The sequence below is a fragment of the Mirounga leonina genome, unplaced genomic scaffold (assembly GCF_011800145.1).
Source record: "Mirounga leonina isolate KUSES-001 unplaced genomic scaffold, KU_Mleo_1.0 Mir_173, whole genome shotgun sequence".
In the NCBI taxonomy this organism is placed as follows: Eukaryota; Metazoa; Chordata; class Mammalia; order Carnivora; family Phocidae; genus Mirounga; species Mirounga leonina.
In genome coordinates, this window is record NW_023270447.1 from 54,112,641 (window position 1) to 54,126,568 (window position 13,928).

Sequence of the window (13,928 nt, forward strand, 5' to 3'; positions counted from 1 at the left end):
AACTATTATCTTAACTTTGAGAAAAGGGGAAGATTGAACATTAGGAAAAATTCACATTGCAATAATTTCAGCTCTTCAAAAAATGTTGTCCTTATTTTGTTGTAAAGAGAAATACGAGGCGCCAAGTAAAATCTTTGGAGGGAGGCATGAGGAAAGAAAGAATAACTCAATCATCAGTAGAATATGTCTAGCTTTTTACTTGGTCTACTTTTCTAATGTTGAGACTTACAACATTGTGATCTTTTAGTACACTTCTTAGCAAGTGGCAAACTATGTGGGGGTAATAGAGTGGAAATCACAGAAAAACATTGTCCTGTTTTGAAAAAGTGTTTTAATTAGGCAAAAGAAGCATCAGGACAAACCATTTTTAAAATAAAATCTCTTAAGCTGGGTTTTGAGACTGGCAAAGGGAGAAGCAAGGAAAAAGTCAAGGCAAGATAACATATTCAGGAGAAAGCCAAAGCTATTTGCAATTACATGTTAGAACTCAGGATTTTGCAGGTGAAAAGGATGTTGCTTAAATATATTCATAAACCTGTAATAAGATTTCCACTTTGCAGTCTGAGAAGATTTAACTAGCTGCTTAAAATATGACAAAACTGAATTTTAACAAGTGATAGTAAAATAGGACAGCCAACCAATTAACTGACAAAACAGAAGGCGGTGTGGGAGAGCCCTCCCCACATTCATTGCAAATTTGAAGCTCCCTCAGCCTGGTTTCCCTCCATCAGGCTAACGATCTCGTTCCTCCGGTAGAGCCTGGCCAAGTCGCAGGCGGTGTCCCCCTTATGGTTCCGATGCCCCACTTTGCTGGCCGTGTGCTTCATGAGGAACTCCACCACAGGGAGGTGGCCTTCTTTGGCAGCCAAGTGCAAGGGCAGGTTCCCTTCATTATCCTCGATGTTAACATCAGCTTGGAACTCCAGCAAAGTCTGTAAAGTGTCCAGGAAACCTGCTCTGGCTGCATCGTGAATGACAGCGAAACCAGTTCGGTCTTTCAAATCGGGATTAGCACCTCTAAGTAGTAGTCTCCTGGCAATCTCGGGATTTCCAAGTTTCATAACCTAGGAAAGAAGAGAAAACGGGAGAATTCTTCAAGTGCTCTTACAAGAATATTTTAAAATATCCATGTCTCCTCTTTATATAACTTTATTTTTGGTGAAAGAGTGCTTGGGGAAGACCCACCTGGTGGGGTCTGAAAGGCTCAATTGCAGGAAAGAAAGTCCTAGTAGGTAAAAGTAGAAGAAGACCTCTAAAAATTGAGCTTCTATGATGGAATATCTTAAACGGGCCCAAAAGTAGGATAAATTGATCAATAAAATATAACCAGTAAAACTTGTAGAAAATTCACCCCACAACTCAGTTTCCTATCTCCCATGAAGAGTTGTGTAATTTCATGAATTTATTAAAATAAAAGAAATGGAGTTTGAGAATCTCTTGTTTGCTTGCTTATGCTCATAAAACATAAAACCTGGGTTATTAATTCTGAAATATCAAATGTAGATAAAATTTATTTTCTAAATAGCTACTGAAAAGAAATAAGGAGAGTGAGTTTCTTTAAACCCCCCAAGAAGTGTTTCCACACCTCAGACACCATCACCTAGTATAAAAATGATCTATTAAAACACCGGACCTGATATTTTCTTAAATTATTAATTTTCACAAGTTCTCTCCAAAAAGATATAGCTCAAATTTCCAAGTGTTTTTTAAAAATATTTTTTCTTTGCAAGTTACTTCATATTGGCTACCGGGTGTGTTTGGTGCTTAGAATCCTTCACCTGAAATTTTAAAATGTTACTGATTGTTCAAGTGTTAAATAGTCAATGGTATTCTACACTGCTTATGATACTGATTTGTCTAAAGCTGAGTTCATGATATGCTATGTATTAGACAGGAGATGATTGCATGGCAACCGTTCTTGAAAAGAATGAAACAGTGATCCTACTATATCACTTACTGTTTCTTAAAGTTCTAACTAGCTTCCTGATTTTTAAGTGAGCAAACGAAGAGAAAATAAGATATTTAATGTGTATTTTGAGACAGACAACTTTGTCTTGTGGTTTGAGTGCATTTAATAATCAACTGGTGATGCCATCTTATTTCCTTTTGCAGTTATTATCAGGCATTTAGGAATAGCTATTTGTAAACTGCCACCATTTTAAAAGTCAGAATGTGGTATTAAAATTTGCTATCAACATACAAATAATTCACATGACAAAGACTTAACCTACTGTTGTCTGAATACATTTCACTTTAATAGGGGCCTCTGTTAGGCTCTCCTAATTATAAAATGTCTTGTAGAGCAGCATGCAATTATATAATACATAAAATTTAGTTGTGAAAAAAATGTAGTCTCATTAACATGCCAGAAAATAGTTCAGCATTTTAACTGGTTTCATTTATATTTAGGTATATTCATAACAACTTAAATTTATAATAAATAGATTACATAGTAGATACTCAAATGTTTGTGAAATTAAATATCCATTGAAAAATCCATACAAAGTTGATCTATCACTTAAACTGTTTATTTATAAAACAATCACAAATTAAGTAATAAAATATGTTTAGAATAAATAATATTTTATAAATGCAAACTATACAGATGGCCAAGATATCACGCTTCCCGGTTGATAAAACCCTGGGGACTTAGCCCTTCCTTTGGAGCAGTGGTAAAAATGATACATAATTTATTTTTTGAGAATTTCAATAAAATATACTTTTTGGTTAAAAATGAACACATTCTAATTTTTGCCACATCTACCTCTAGAGATTTAGTCACATTTAAGGACCTGGACTGGGAAAAATAAGGGACAGACACCTTGGATCTTTGTAAAGCAAATGTGCGATTAAGGCCTTTGATATTATCCTGATTGAAAAGCTTATACTAGGAAGGGGGGGAAAGCTTTTGCAACAGAGTTAAATGAACATAATTACAGAAGAAAATTTGCCATCTTCCACAGAAATAATAGTAATTTTGGAAATGGTTTTGAAGAAAGTTCTTTCTTGAATTATGACACAACTTCAGAGTCAGGATTATACATATGAAAATAAGCCTTGAGACTTCTGTTTGTGTATGTTTCATTATATGTACTAGGGTTAAGCCACAATAAGTGGGTGTTAGTATATTGATAAGTGTGGTTAATATAAACAAGATTGCAAAGTTGTATTAAAAATGCCAAAACTTTTTTTGTCAGTATTAATCTCCCAGTCTTCCTGTTCGTCAAAAGTCCTGTAAGATCTTATTCTGAACATGGGTTAAGTTGCTCATTCTTTGTGAGATTTATATAACCTTTTGGGTTTTCAATAGGAAACTCTTCAATGTGTTAAATTTGTAGCATTGTTATCACCACCAAACCTATTAAAAACTACTAGGTGGACAAAGAAAAAAATTCCTTATTCCACAGAACCTACCCGAAATAACAAGATTAAATAATTTGGTATCTATGCATAAGCTTCCTTAATACTGAAATTTTTGCAAGGTCAGTATATTGTTTTAAAAATGCACAGACTGAACTTCGTCTGTTAATAGTGTATCTCCTGCCACTTAAATTTCTAATTCTTGTAAAACAAAGCATTCTAAAACCTTCTCCCCAAAGGATTTTCAAAAACAGCTTCAAGTGTTGCATTTCCGAATAAGAATAGTTCATAAGAATACCATCAGAACTCTGATAAAGCAACTATTTGAGACTACTTTGCCATTTTTCTATTTCTAAGCCTTTCAACTAAGTTACTTGATAACTAACATTCAGAGGAGGAAAAAAAATATCAGGTACAATACTTGGCAGCTGAACATGTTTCATTTCTTGCTTGTAAATCTAATTACTGAAAATTAGAACATACCACCACATGACCGCAGAGACAAAAATACTACAAACTGAGCTCTGATTAGAAAATTCAACTTTTTATTCCTCCTCAATCCTGAATGGGTGGATGGTATTACATTAACTGTGAAATGTACATCCTGTCCCCGTGCCCAGGCCACCCATTCCAAACGAGGAAAGGTCGTTTGTCAAAACTTGAAGCATTTGAAGGAAAAACACCCTCGCCAGTAGTCAGGAAAATTAACGTTAAAGTCAATTATTGGAGCAAAGCACGGAAACCACTAATAGCAGTGTATTTACTTCAAATAATAATCATAATAATGTGTTTACAGAGCTGTCTTAAAAAAAAAACACACACACCTCGGCGCTGCTACGACTACTTTTAAATCCCAACCGTCACAAAAACATTCCAAAAATTAAGACCAAACCTGGAACCCATTTGATATCGAGGAGGTTATTGAATTTGACGAGTTTGTTCAAAGTACGTCATTTTGGGGAGTTGGATCCACTTAAAGATATAAAATATGGCAACCAACTAGGCTTTAAAAAGTGAAATTTTGTACCCCTGAAAGCTTAAAAGCCGTTATTCCAGAAACCCGGTCACGTAGGCAACATTGTTGACCTGTTTTCCCCACCTCTCTGGATACCAACCTGCAGCGCAGTCCTTCCAAATCCATTTTGTGCATTGACGTTTACATTATTTTGCAACAAACTAGTAAGTTGCTCTAGGTCCCCCCTGGCAGCTGCAGACGCCAACTCGTTCCCCCAAGGCTCGGCCATTCTTTAGGGTCCTGACGATCGGGAAAAGATGAATTAGTTGTTTTTCTTTTTCCCCTTTCCTTTGCTCCTAACCAGGCTGCATGATGGCATCGGAGACTGACAGAAGGACTGGGATGGTTAATCTGGAGTAGAGCTTGGTAGTAAATACTAGTAAGATCTGCCTGCCAAAAGCCCGCCCCTCGATTCACACGTGATTATTCAGCAAAACTGAGCCATTGGAGAGGGGCTCCGCTCCTCGCTTTTTAGCTTAACCCCTGTGAAGAATTCTGGTGACTCAACAGAAAGACACACAGACATATATATATTCCTGGCAAATTACTCTGGACGTAAAATGTAGACAGAGATGTCACGTATCTACACTACAGATCTCTGTGAGGAATGTGTGCGGAGACTTAAGGGACTAGATCAGGGCACAAAATACCGCGGAAGAAAAGACATTTCGGGGGGGAAAGAAAAGGCATTAACCCACCCTTGTTCACGGTGGTGACTTGAGCCGCGCGAGCCAGAACCGCTGGGGCAGGTCCTCGGAGGGGCTCGGTCTCCATCCGTCTCACCGAAGGGGTAGTGCTGAGTCCTCCGCAGGGAGAGCGCCGCGGTGGCTGGATGCTGACGTGCTCGGGAGGGTTAAAGATGATCGCCAAAGGCAAACGGGAGTAGCAGTTCCGTGGCCCTCAAGTTACAGGTCTTCACGACTCTTCAGTCGCCTCCGCTTCTCAGGAGGAGCCTTTATTCGCGTTCCGGCCGAACTGCTGGCTAACGCCGCATGGGCAGGCTGCGTAGCCCGCCCGCTGGGCTGCCGCAGCCCTGCGGAGTCTCAGAGGCCGTGGGAGCCAGGCTCGGAGCGCGTCTCCGGAGACTGCCCGGCGCGCGGCGGGCTCCGGGCAAGTCGGTCATGCCGGCCCCACCAGGTCCCGGGACTCCCAGCAGCGTGAGGAAGGGAGCGAGTGATGCGGGAAGCGTCTATGGGGCCCGGGCTGCTGGGGCAGCGCGCGGCAGCATCGCGGATGCACAGGGCAACCCACCCGTAACTTCCCGCCTACGACCGAGCCAGTTCAGACTTCCCACTGTAGACGCTCATTGAGCTGCAGCCGCCGTCTTTTCCTTCCTTTCCCAGTTTTCTGGGGGCCTCCGGAGATCGAGAGCGACCAGAGAAGCGCAGGCCAAGGTCTGAGTATGGGGAGTCGCCACAATGCCAGAGCGCAGCCAGTCCCACCGCCCTCTCGACGAGAGCCCAGCGACTCCGACACCCGGTGCCACTTCGCCAACCTCTCGCCGTCCCCCGGCCTGTGCCCCCAGCCTGTGCCGCCGACAGGGCAGCGGCCGCCAGCTAACTGTGCCCCGGAGCCGAGCCGGGCAGCACTGCTTCCTCCAGAGCCGCAGCGCTCCCAGTGACAGTTTCTTTTGTAGCTGGTTCCCCCAAATCGCCGGTCCCTGCTCTCTTCACCCCTACAGACACTTGCGCGTTGTCCTCCTTTGAGCTCTTTTCCTTCCCTCCCTCCCTGGCTTCTTTTTTCGCTCAAACAATTGCTGCTTCTGTTGCCGCTGCAGAGACGGTGCCGGTTTCTTCTCTCTTTTTTCCGACCTCATCAGCTTTTTTTGAAAAGAAAAAAATTGAGCGCTTTTTGAGTTGAAAAACCCGCCCCCATTTTAACGGCAGAGTTTTAAGGAGGCTCGGCTGAGTTGCAGCGCCGCAGGAGCGGGAAGGCCGGGCACCGCCCACGCCCCGCCCACTGCCCAGGAGGCGCTCGCGCTCGCAGGCTCGCTCGCTCCGCCCCCCGCCCGCGCCCTTTCTCCCGCCTCCTCACTCCCCACAGCCCTCCCTGAGTCTCAGGCGCTGGTTCCCACCCTCCCGCCCCGCGGCCAGTCCCCAGCTGAATCGGCGTTCTGCCCCGCGAAGCCGGGTATGGCCTTCTCAGGCCGGCTGGCGGGATGGAGTCTGCGACACGAAACCTCGGACTCTTGGAGCCCGGCGGGGGCGGGTGAGGGGGAAGAGGCTTGTTAATTAAGACGGCTGCGGAGAGCCGCAGGGCCTTAGAGGCTCGGCGGCGGTGGCTGCTGGAAGGCGGAGAGCGAGCTGGCGCGAACCAAGTTTTCCCCGGCCCTGGCGGGGCAGGCCGGCTCGCCTCCGCGCTCCCCCACTAGGCTCTCGAAGTTCGGGCGGCCAGGCCTACCGCTGCCGCCGCCTCTTCTGGGGCGCGCACCGTGTAAACTCCACAGCCTTTTCTCACTCCCGGGCCTCGGCCTCGCACCTGCCAGATCAGCGACCGGGTCGTGGTGGGCAGAGGTGGCCGTGGGGCTGGAGGAAGAGACCCGGACTGACAGCGAGAACAGTGCTTAGAAAAAGCAAACGTCTTTAATAGACTGATTTTTACGAAAACCAAAGACAGTATAGGGAAGAAATCATGACGAACTCTGAACTCTTAATGTTTCAGGGACGAGAAACAAATATTCCATTTCTTCGGGAAAAGGGAGAAAAGCAATCAACTTGAAGGCTAAATTTACAATAAGTCTTGGGAAGCTTTTCTAACAAGGCCATTTCTTTATTGCCAAAGTTCTCTCTTTTTCTACTTATATGGGGGCTTGTTTTTGGGGGGGAGGGAAGGGTGTCCAACTGTAAAGGAGCAAATAGTCTGTTCCCCAGTCATTTATTTCAGTCATCCGAGACACCAGGTGTCTGTACTTCTAACCTCCTCTTTTAGCTACGTAAGATAATTAACTACTGGCTTATATATTTTTTGCTCTTAAAAATAGCCAGCACGGTTACATGATGCACCCAGTGGTCAAAATGAAACCAAGCAAAAAATGACAAGTGGTCTATAGAGCCGGCCTCTACTAAACATATTCCCCCAGTAACATCTGTACCCAGCCCCTTGAAGTATAATGGGAGTATTAGCAACAAAACACACCAGAAACATCGATAATCATCTAGCAACAGATTGGCTAGTAGGTAGAGGGAGAGTTGAAACTGGGAAGAATCTGGCAGTATTTTCTTTAACAGAAGCGCTGAGGAAAAAAATAACTAGAGTTCTTTCCTTAGGTAACTAAACTTGAATTGTGCATCAAGTATTAACTACAACACCAGAGATTAACTCCTCTCATTTCTTACATGTATTTAGACATTTCAAATTTATGAAGAGTTGCTTTCTGGCATATATTATGATTTCTTGCTAAGAGAAGGTATTGTAATTAGGAAGAATCTTAAATTATGCTCATTATGTATAAATACATATGTGTTATAATTTTCGTGAAATATTTTGGCTGAATAACTGAGTAAATAAAATTATGGTAATTTAGGTTGCATGCAGAGCTAGATTAAGGATTTTTGGAGGTCCTAAACTAACTGAAAAGATTTTGATGGCCCATCACCCCACCTCATATGTAAATAAAAACAAAGCCAAAAAATAAGAGTAAAGAAGTCCAAAAAAATTGTGATTTTCCCCATGATGACTACTTCAGTGCTTTTGCTGAAATACTAAATTTAAATTCTTTAAGGAAGGCTTTTTGGTTTTTTATTCTGGCTTTGCTGGTGCTCTAAAGCATGTGCTTAATCTGCTTACTGTATAAACCACAACTGGCAGCATAGAGATTCCAGTCTTAGTTCAGAGAGCATAAGTAACCACTCTAAAGTACCTCCAATGAAAATCTAATATTTATTAAGTATTAGTTCACTGAAGTATATTCAAAGGTGAGTATCTCTGCCTTTAATAAGTTTACATTCTAATATTCAAAGGTGAGTATCTCTGCCTTTAATAAGTTTACATTCTAATATGATATATGAGAAAGATCCACAGTTAGGCATCTATTATATTGAAAGTAGTGGTTTCTCTTTTAGCATAATAATGACATGTCTTTCAAACACCAAAAAAGAGGCTTTATATTAAATACTAAGTTATAGAAATCTTTTTTCCCCCAGCAGTTCATACTCATTTTTAAGTGCTTATAGAAATATAATTTATCAGATTATTTTGTGCTTTTCCTCATTGACTCAATTATGCAGTTTCTCAGTGATTAACTTATGGAAATGTGTATGTGGTATCTATAATTTCTTTACTGAGTATCAAAGTCTTCCTTTTTGTTGTATTTATAGATCCAACAGAGGTGGAAAACAGACCTCAGGGACCTTTTTACCATTTCATAATTGTGACTTAGACATTTTATTTCTGAATTTCAGTAGGTTTTTTATATGGGTACTCCCACCACTTATGAAAGTCATTTTGTATAGTAAGTAAATAAGTGCCCAGTAAGCAACTCAAAAGCTTAAATATAATAGCAACAATTAACATTTGTATATTGTTTCATAATTATAACATCTGATGATATGCACACATTATTTAATCTTCACAACTCCAAGTTAAATATGGTAATTATCTCCACTTTTTAGCTGAAGGAATTGAGGCTTGCAGAGATTATGACTTAAAGCCAGTAAGTAGTGGATATAGGATTTGGACTCAGATCTTGGGGCCCCAAATCTTATGCTTTTCCCATTAGTTAAGAGTCCAGGATCAGACACTAGACTCCTAAAGAAATTAAATCATTAGATGAAATATATTTTTGATTACTCAAGTGTGGATCTAATTCTGTAGTAGCATTAATCTTCTCATGAATTATATTAGAAGTGAGTAGTGTTAAAAAGCTTAATTAACTTAACCAAAGGATTAAGGTTAACACCACCATAAGTTATGTTGATATCATGTGCCCTGGTAATATGTGATGATGGCACGTCACTTCTGTGGTATTCTTCCTCCCAAATCCATAAACAGTATAATTCTGACAAAACTTAGACAAACCCAAATTGAGGGATGGTCTATAAAGTTCCTGACCACTACTCTTCAAAAGTCAAGATCAAAAAACTATCACAGATTGGAAGAGGCTAAGGAAACATGACAACTATATATACTGTGGTATTCTGGATTGGACCCTGAAACAGAAAAAAGACATTGATGTAAAAATGCAAATAGAGTCAGGGCACCTGGGTGGTGTAGTCCATTAAGCATCTGACTCTTGGTTTTGGCTCAGGTCATGATCTCAGGGTCCTGGAATCGTGCCCCGCATCAGGCTCCATGCTCAGCATGGAGTCTGCTTGAGATTCTCTTCTCCCCCTGCCACCCCCCACCCCGTCTCAAATTTTAAAAATGCAAATAGAGTCTCTAGAAATTGATTAAGGGTATTATGCCAATGTTAATGTCTTAGGTTTGATAGCTGTACCATGGTTATGTAAGATGGTAACATTAGAAGAAGCTAGATAAAAAGCAAATAAATATAAATCTAAAATCATGTCAAATGAGGGGCACCTGGGTGGCTCAGTCGTTAAGCGACTGCCTTCGGCTCGGATCGTGGTCCTGGGGTCCTGGGATCGAGCCCCGCATCGGGCTCCCTGCTCCGCGGGAAGCCTGCTTCTCCCTCTCCCGCTCCCCCTGCTTGTGTTCCCTCTCTTGCTGTGTCTCTCTGTGTCAAATAAGTAAATAAAATCTTTAAAAAAAATAAAATCATGTCAAATGAAAATTCAGCAAAATAACTTTATCACATATATTTGAAAGAGAGATGAAATAGAAGTTCTTTTTCAAACAGTAATGGTAAGATCAAAGAACATGGAGATTCTAGAGAAAGATCTATATTTGAATTAGGCTGCTCCATAATATAGTAAATTAACTATGAGAATGAATTAAAATTATTTTCCTTTGCTCATGCTTATGTACAGAGAATCTCTATACATTTTTATTCTCAATTTGTGACAGTGAAATGAAATTGTTTCTAAGAAAATTTTGGGGAAATGAAAAATGAACTATTTTTTAATTCAATATTTATTTTTCTTTCATTTCATTCTCTGCAGTGGACAATCATTTTGGATGCTGGGTACCCAACCATGAATAGCTAGGTCATAGGGAAGAATCAGTCTCTTCAGGAAATGTACAAACTTTGCAACATGGAGGGTGAATTGCAAGGATGCAACAGGTTCAGTGGAAAGAGCACTGGTTTTGACCTAGCCTTGAATACTACGTCTGTCACTTTGTAACATGACTTTGGACACATACTTAACCTCTCAGAGCAGTTTTTTTATTCTGTAAAATCATCGTCAGAATAAGATAAGGTGTGTAAAATACCTGTACACACTAGACATCCAATAAAAGTTAATAAATTCAAAAATATTGGTTATTATTATATACCCAATACTTTGCTATATGTGAACTATGGTGAATATAAAAACATACTGAATGAAATGGCTTATAATCTCAAGGAACTTTCAACCTTTGGGGAGAGAATAAAACATGAATAGATGAAACTGTTAGAGAAAAAAAAATTACAGAATTCCCCACAGCATTAAATTGTGTTGTAAAGACAGTAAAAGCAGTGATTAGAAAGGAGAACAATCCTTGTTTGTTTGTTTTATGAAAGCAGTAGCCTTGAGAAAAGCATTTAGGAGTTGGTATACAGAGTAGTAGTAACTAATATGTTTGGAGAGCTTTAAGGTTTCTGAAGAGTTTTCACAAGCATTGTATCAATGTTCACAATTACTCTATAAGTTTTATAAGCCCCATTTTAGAGATAAAGAAATTGAGACTCAGAATTTTTTTTGTCAAGGGGCAGAATTAGAACTGAAACCTAGTAATGCTGACCATGAAATTTCTATGCTTGTTTTGTAAAAATATTTTATTTTCCATGCATTTTCATATTTGTTTTTTATCACCTGAAACAGTCATATCAGAAGATGAAGTCAGAGATACTAAGTGACCCATCCAAGTTCCCCCAGCTAATTAGTTGGAAAAGCAGTACTGGAACTTATATACCTGAATGTGTAGGGTATGCTTCCCATCTTTGCACATTACCACATTATTTTAATTTCCAGATGGAGAGAATGGAGGGGGAAAGGGACCAGCATTGGATTTGAATGGGTTCTGCAGTATACACACATCATCACAGAGAAAACCCTCAACTTTTCAGGGCTGCATTAATCCTGGCCATATAACTAGAGACAATTATTCACCCGCCTTGTTCTGAGAATGACATGTATGAATGGGCCAACTGAATTACCACACTTAAATTGCTGGTACTGTGTTTCACCTCATGATTCACATTTGTGCTATATTTTGGAATTACTTCCTATGGGATGGCAATTTAAAAAGACATTCAATTCATGTGACTACGGAGAGTTCTATTCCTGATCTACCTAATTCTGGTTTAAATACAGATTATTGCATGAGAGTTGTAGGTCAGACTATTTTCATTTAAGAAAACACAGGATGAACCTAGATCTTTACAGCACCAGAGTGCTACCAGAGTGCTCTTCTTTGTCTTCAGGGAATACAAAGATCTAGGCCTTGGTCTATATGATGATTTCACTAGCACCTACTTTACAGCACAAAATCAGCAATCTTACTCCACACTTTCAGGGTTTAATGTACTTTCCAAGGCAAGTCAATGCTCTATTACAGTCCAGACAATGATATTTTCCCAAGTCAAAGTTAAACATATCCCACCATCACTTTTCCTCCAGTGAGGATGACAATTACAAATTGCCACACTTCATTACATAGTCTTTGACTATTCTTGTCTCAAAGCCGTTCAACTTCTGACCATAAATTGAAACTTTTGGTAATTGGTATTTTAATATAATTTCTTCATTTATGGAAGTATTTTAAATGGATTATATACAAAGCTGGACTCAAGTTTTCCCCATTTGTAAGATGTTGCCTTAGGTCTAAAAAATAAATGCTATGCTGCAGGAATAGAAAAGTTTTTGTCATAACTAACAAAAAATGCTCATCTTTTTCTTGGGATCGATAGTCTCACTTTTCTCGGGATCGATAGTCTCACTTTTCTCAGCTTCCATGTTCCCCCACGTCGATCTTGGGAGCCTGGTTATCTCTGTGTTATCGAGAGTTTAAGGATGCATGAGACAGGGGGCTTGGGATTGAGGGTGACAGTGTGTAAGCAGGTTTGGTAGCGAGGTTGAACCTAAAAGACTGTAAATGAAGTTGTATTTTGGTGAACCTTTGTTAGAGGAAATGTACATTTATGAAATGCTGTTTGTAAAACGGGTTGTGAGAGTGTTGAATTGGTTTGTGGGGCTTGATGCGTTACTTATGTGACTATGTAACTTCGTAAGGCTTAGAAGCTGATCCCCGCCTCAGCCAGGAGGAGGCTGTACCCTGAAGCCTTTGCTTAATTCCAAACCGGAATAACCTGTTGCGGGACTACTAGCTCCCGCAGTTGCTAGTTGGGGGTCCCCGCCAGCGGCGCGCGGATCCCCGCCCGGTAGTCGCGCGCCCAGCGCTTGACAGGAAGGCAGTCACGTGGCAGCCGCAAAGCGGCGCTTTGCGACCTCGATGACAGGCAAAATGTGCGACAGCCTTGGCGCCGGCCAACCAGGGGCGGAGGCGGTGGCCAGGGAGGAAGCGGAGGAGGCGGAGGCGGCCGTGGGGTTCGCCCGCCTGCTCGTTCGCCTGGTTTCCCCGCCCCCGCCGGGCTCGCCGCTGCTGAAGGGAGCCGGTTGCGCGCTGTCGTAACCTGCCCTCATCCTGGCCAGCAGCAGCAAGACCGGACCCTCATCCAGACCAACCTCCCTGTCAGGGCGGCTGCGGCGCGGGCTCCGCGGGGCGCAGGCGGGCGGCCCGGGCGCCTGAAGGTTACTGAGTGCATGAGCGCCTAGCTTCCCGCGCTGCCCCGCCCGCCGGCCCGCCGGTCCGCCCGCCGGCTCGCCCGCCAGCCCCTCGGCGCCCGGCGGCGGCGGCGGCGGCGGCGACGGCCGCAGGAGGCGCCGTTTCCCTCCCAGGTGCGCGCTTCGCTCCCGGAGCCGCGGAACTCGGCGGCCGCCATGGCGTCCAACATGGACCGGGAGATGATCCTGGCGGATTTTCAGGTGAAGTATATGGCCTTGTACCTCTTCCACCTCCAACCTCGTGGGTTCCCGGTGCCAGAAGGGTTGCCTTTCCTCAGGGTTTGTTAGAGCATTGCGGTGGTGTGTGGTTTGGGCTTTTATACGGTACGTGGCGCGCGGGTACGCGCGCGCGCGCGTGTGTGTGTGTTTGGGCTTTTATACGGTACGTGGCGTGCCTCTGTGTGTGTGTGTGTGTGTGTGTGTGTGTTGTGGGCCATCCGGGAACGTGCAATTCTTATGCTGGGTTGGGTGTGTATAGAATTTGTATGTACGGATTTGCAGGGTGAAGGGATGTTATGATACTTGGTTATGTGTGTGGACTGTGTAGTGTTTCCTGTATTATGTGGAGAATGGGTAGAATTTGGGGGTATTAAGCGGGGCTTTTAAGTATGGGCTTTTTGGGAGTTTTGGGTTATGTACGTGGGAGAGTGCTGTATGGAGTGTGGGTG

General features: G+C 42.4%; 2 protein-coding genes across 2 annotated transcripts in view; one reads left to right on the forward strand and one right to left on the reverse strand.

Moving 5' to 3' along the window:
- Positions 1–314: 314 nt before the first annotated feature.
- CDKN2C (cyclin dependent kinase inhibitor 2C) lies at positions 315–6,237 on the reverse strand. Its single transcript, XM_035018594.1, has 3 exons — positions 5,074–6,237; positions 4,476–4,615; positions 315–1,064 (listed from the first exon to the last, which is right to left on the reverse strand). The coding sequence occupies exons 2-3, from the start codon at positions 4,602–4,604 to the stop codon at positions 687–689; spliced, it is 507 nt and encodes a 168-aa protein (XP_034874485.1). The 5' UTR covers positions 4,605–4,615; positions 5,074–6,237; the 3' UTR covers positions 315–686.
- A 6,776-nt stretch (positions 6,238–13,013) lies between these two features.
- The window catches only part of FAF1 (Fas associated factor 1), a 500,737-nt gene continuing 499,822 nt past the window's right edge, over positions 13,014–13,928 (forward strand). The window contains exon 1 of the mRNA XM_035018596.1: positions 13,014–13,461. Coding sequence (XP_034874487.1) covers positions 13,417–13,461 — 45 coding nt within the window. The 5' untranslated portion in view covers positions 13,014–13,416. The remainder of the gene's footprint in view (positions 13,462–13,928) is intronic.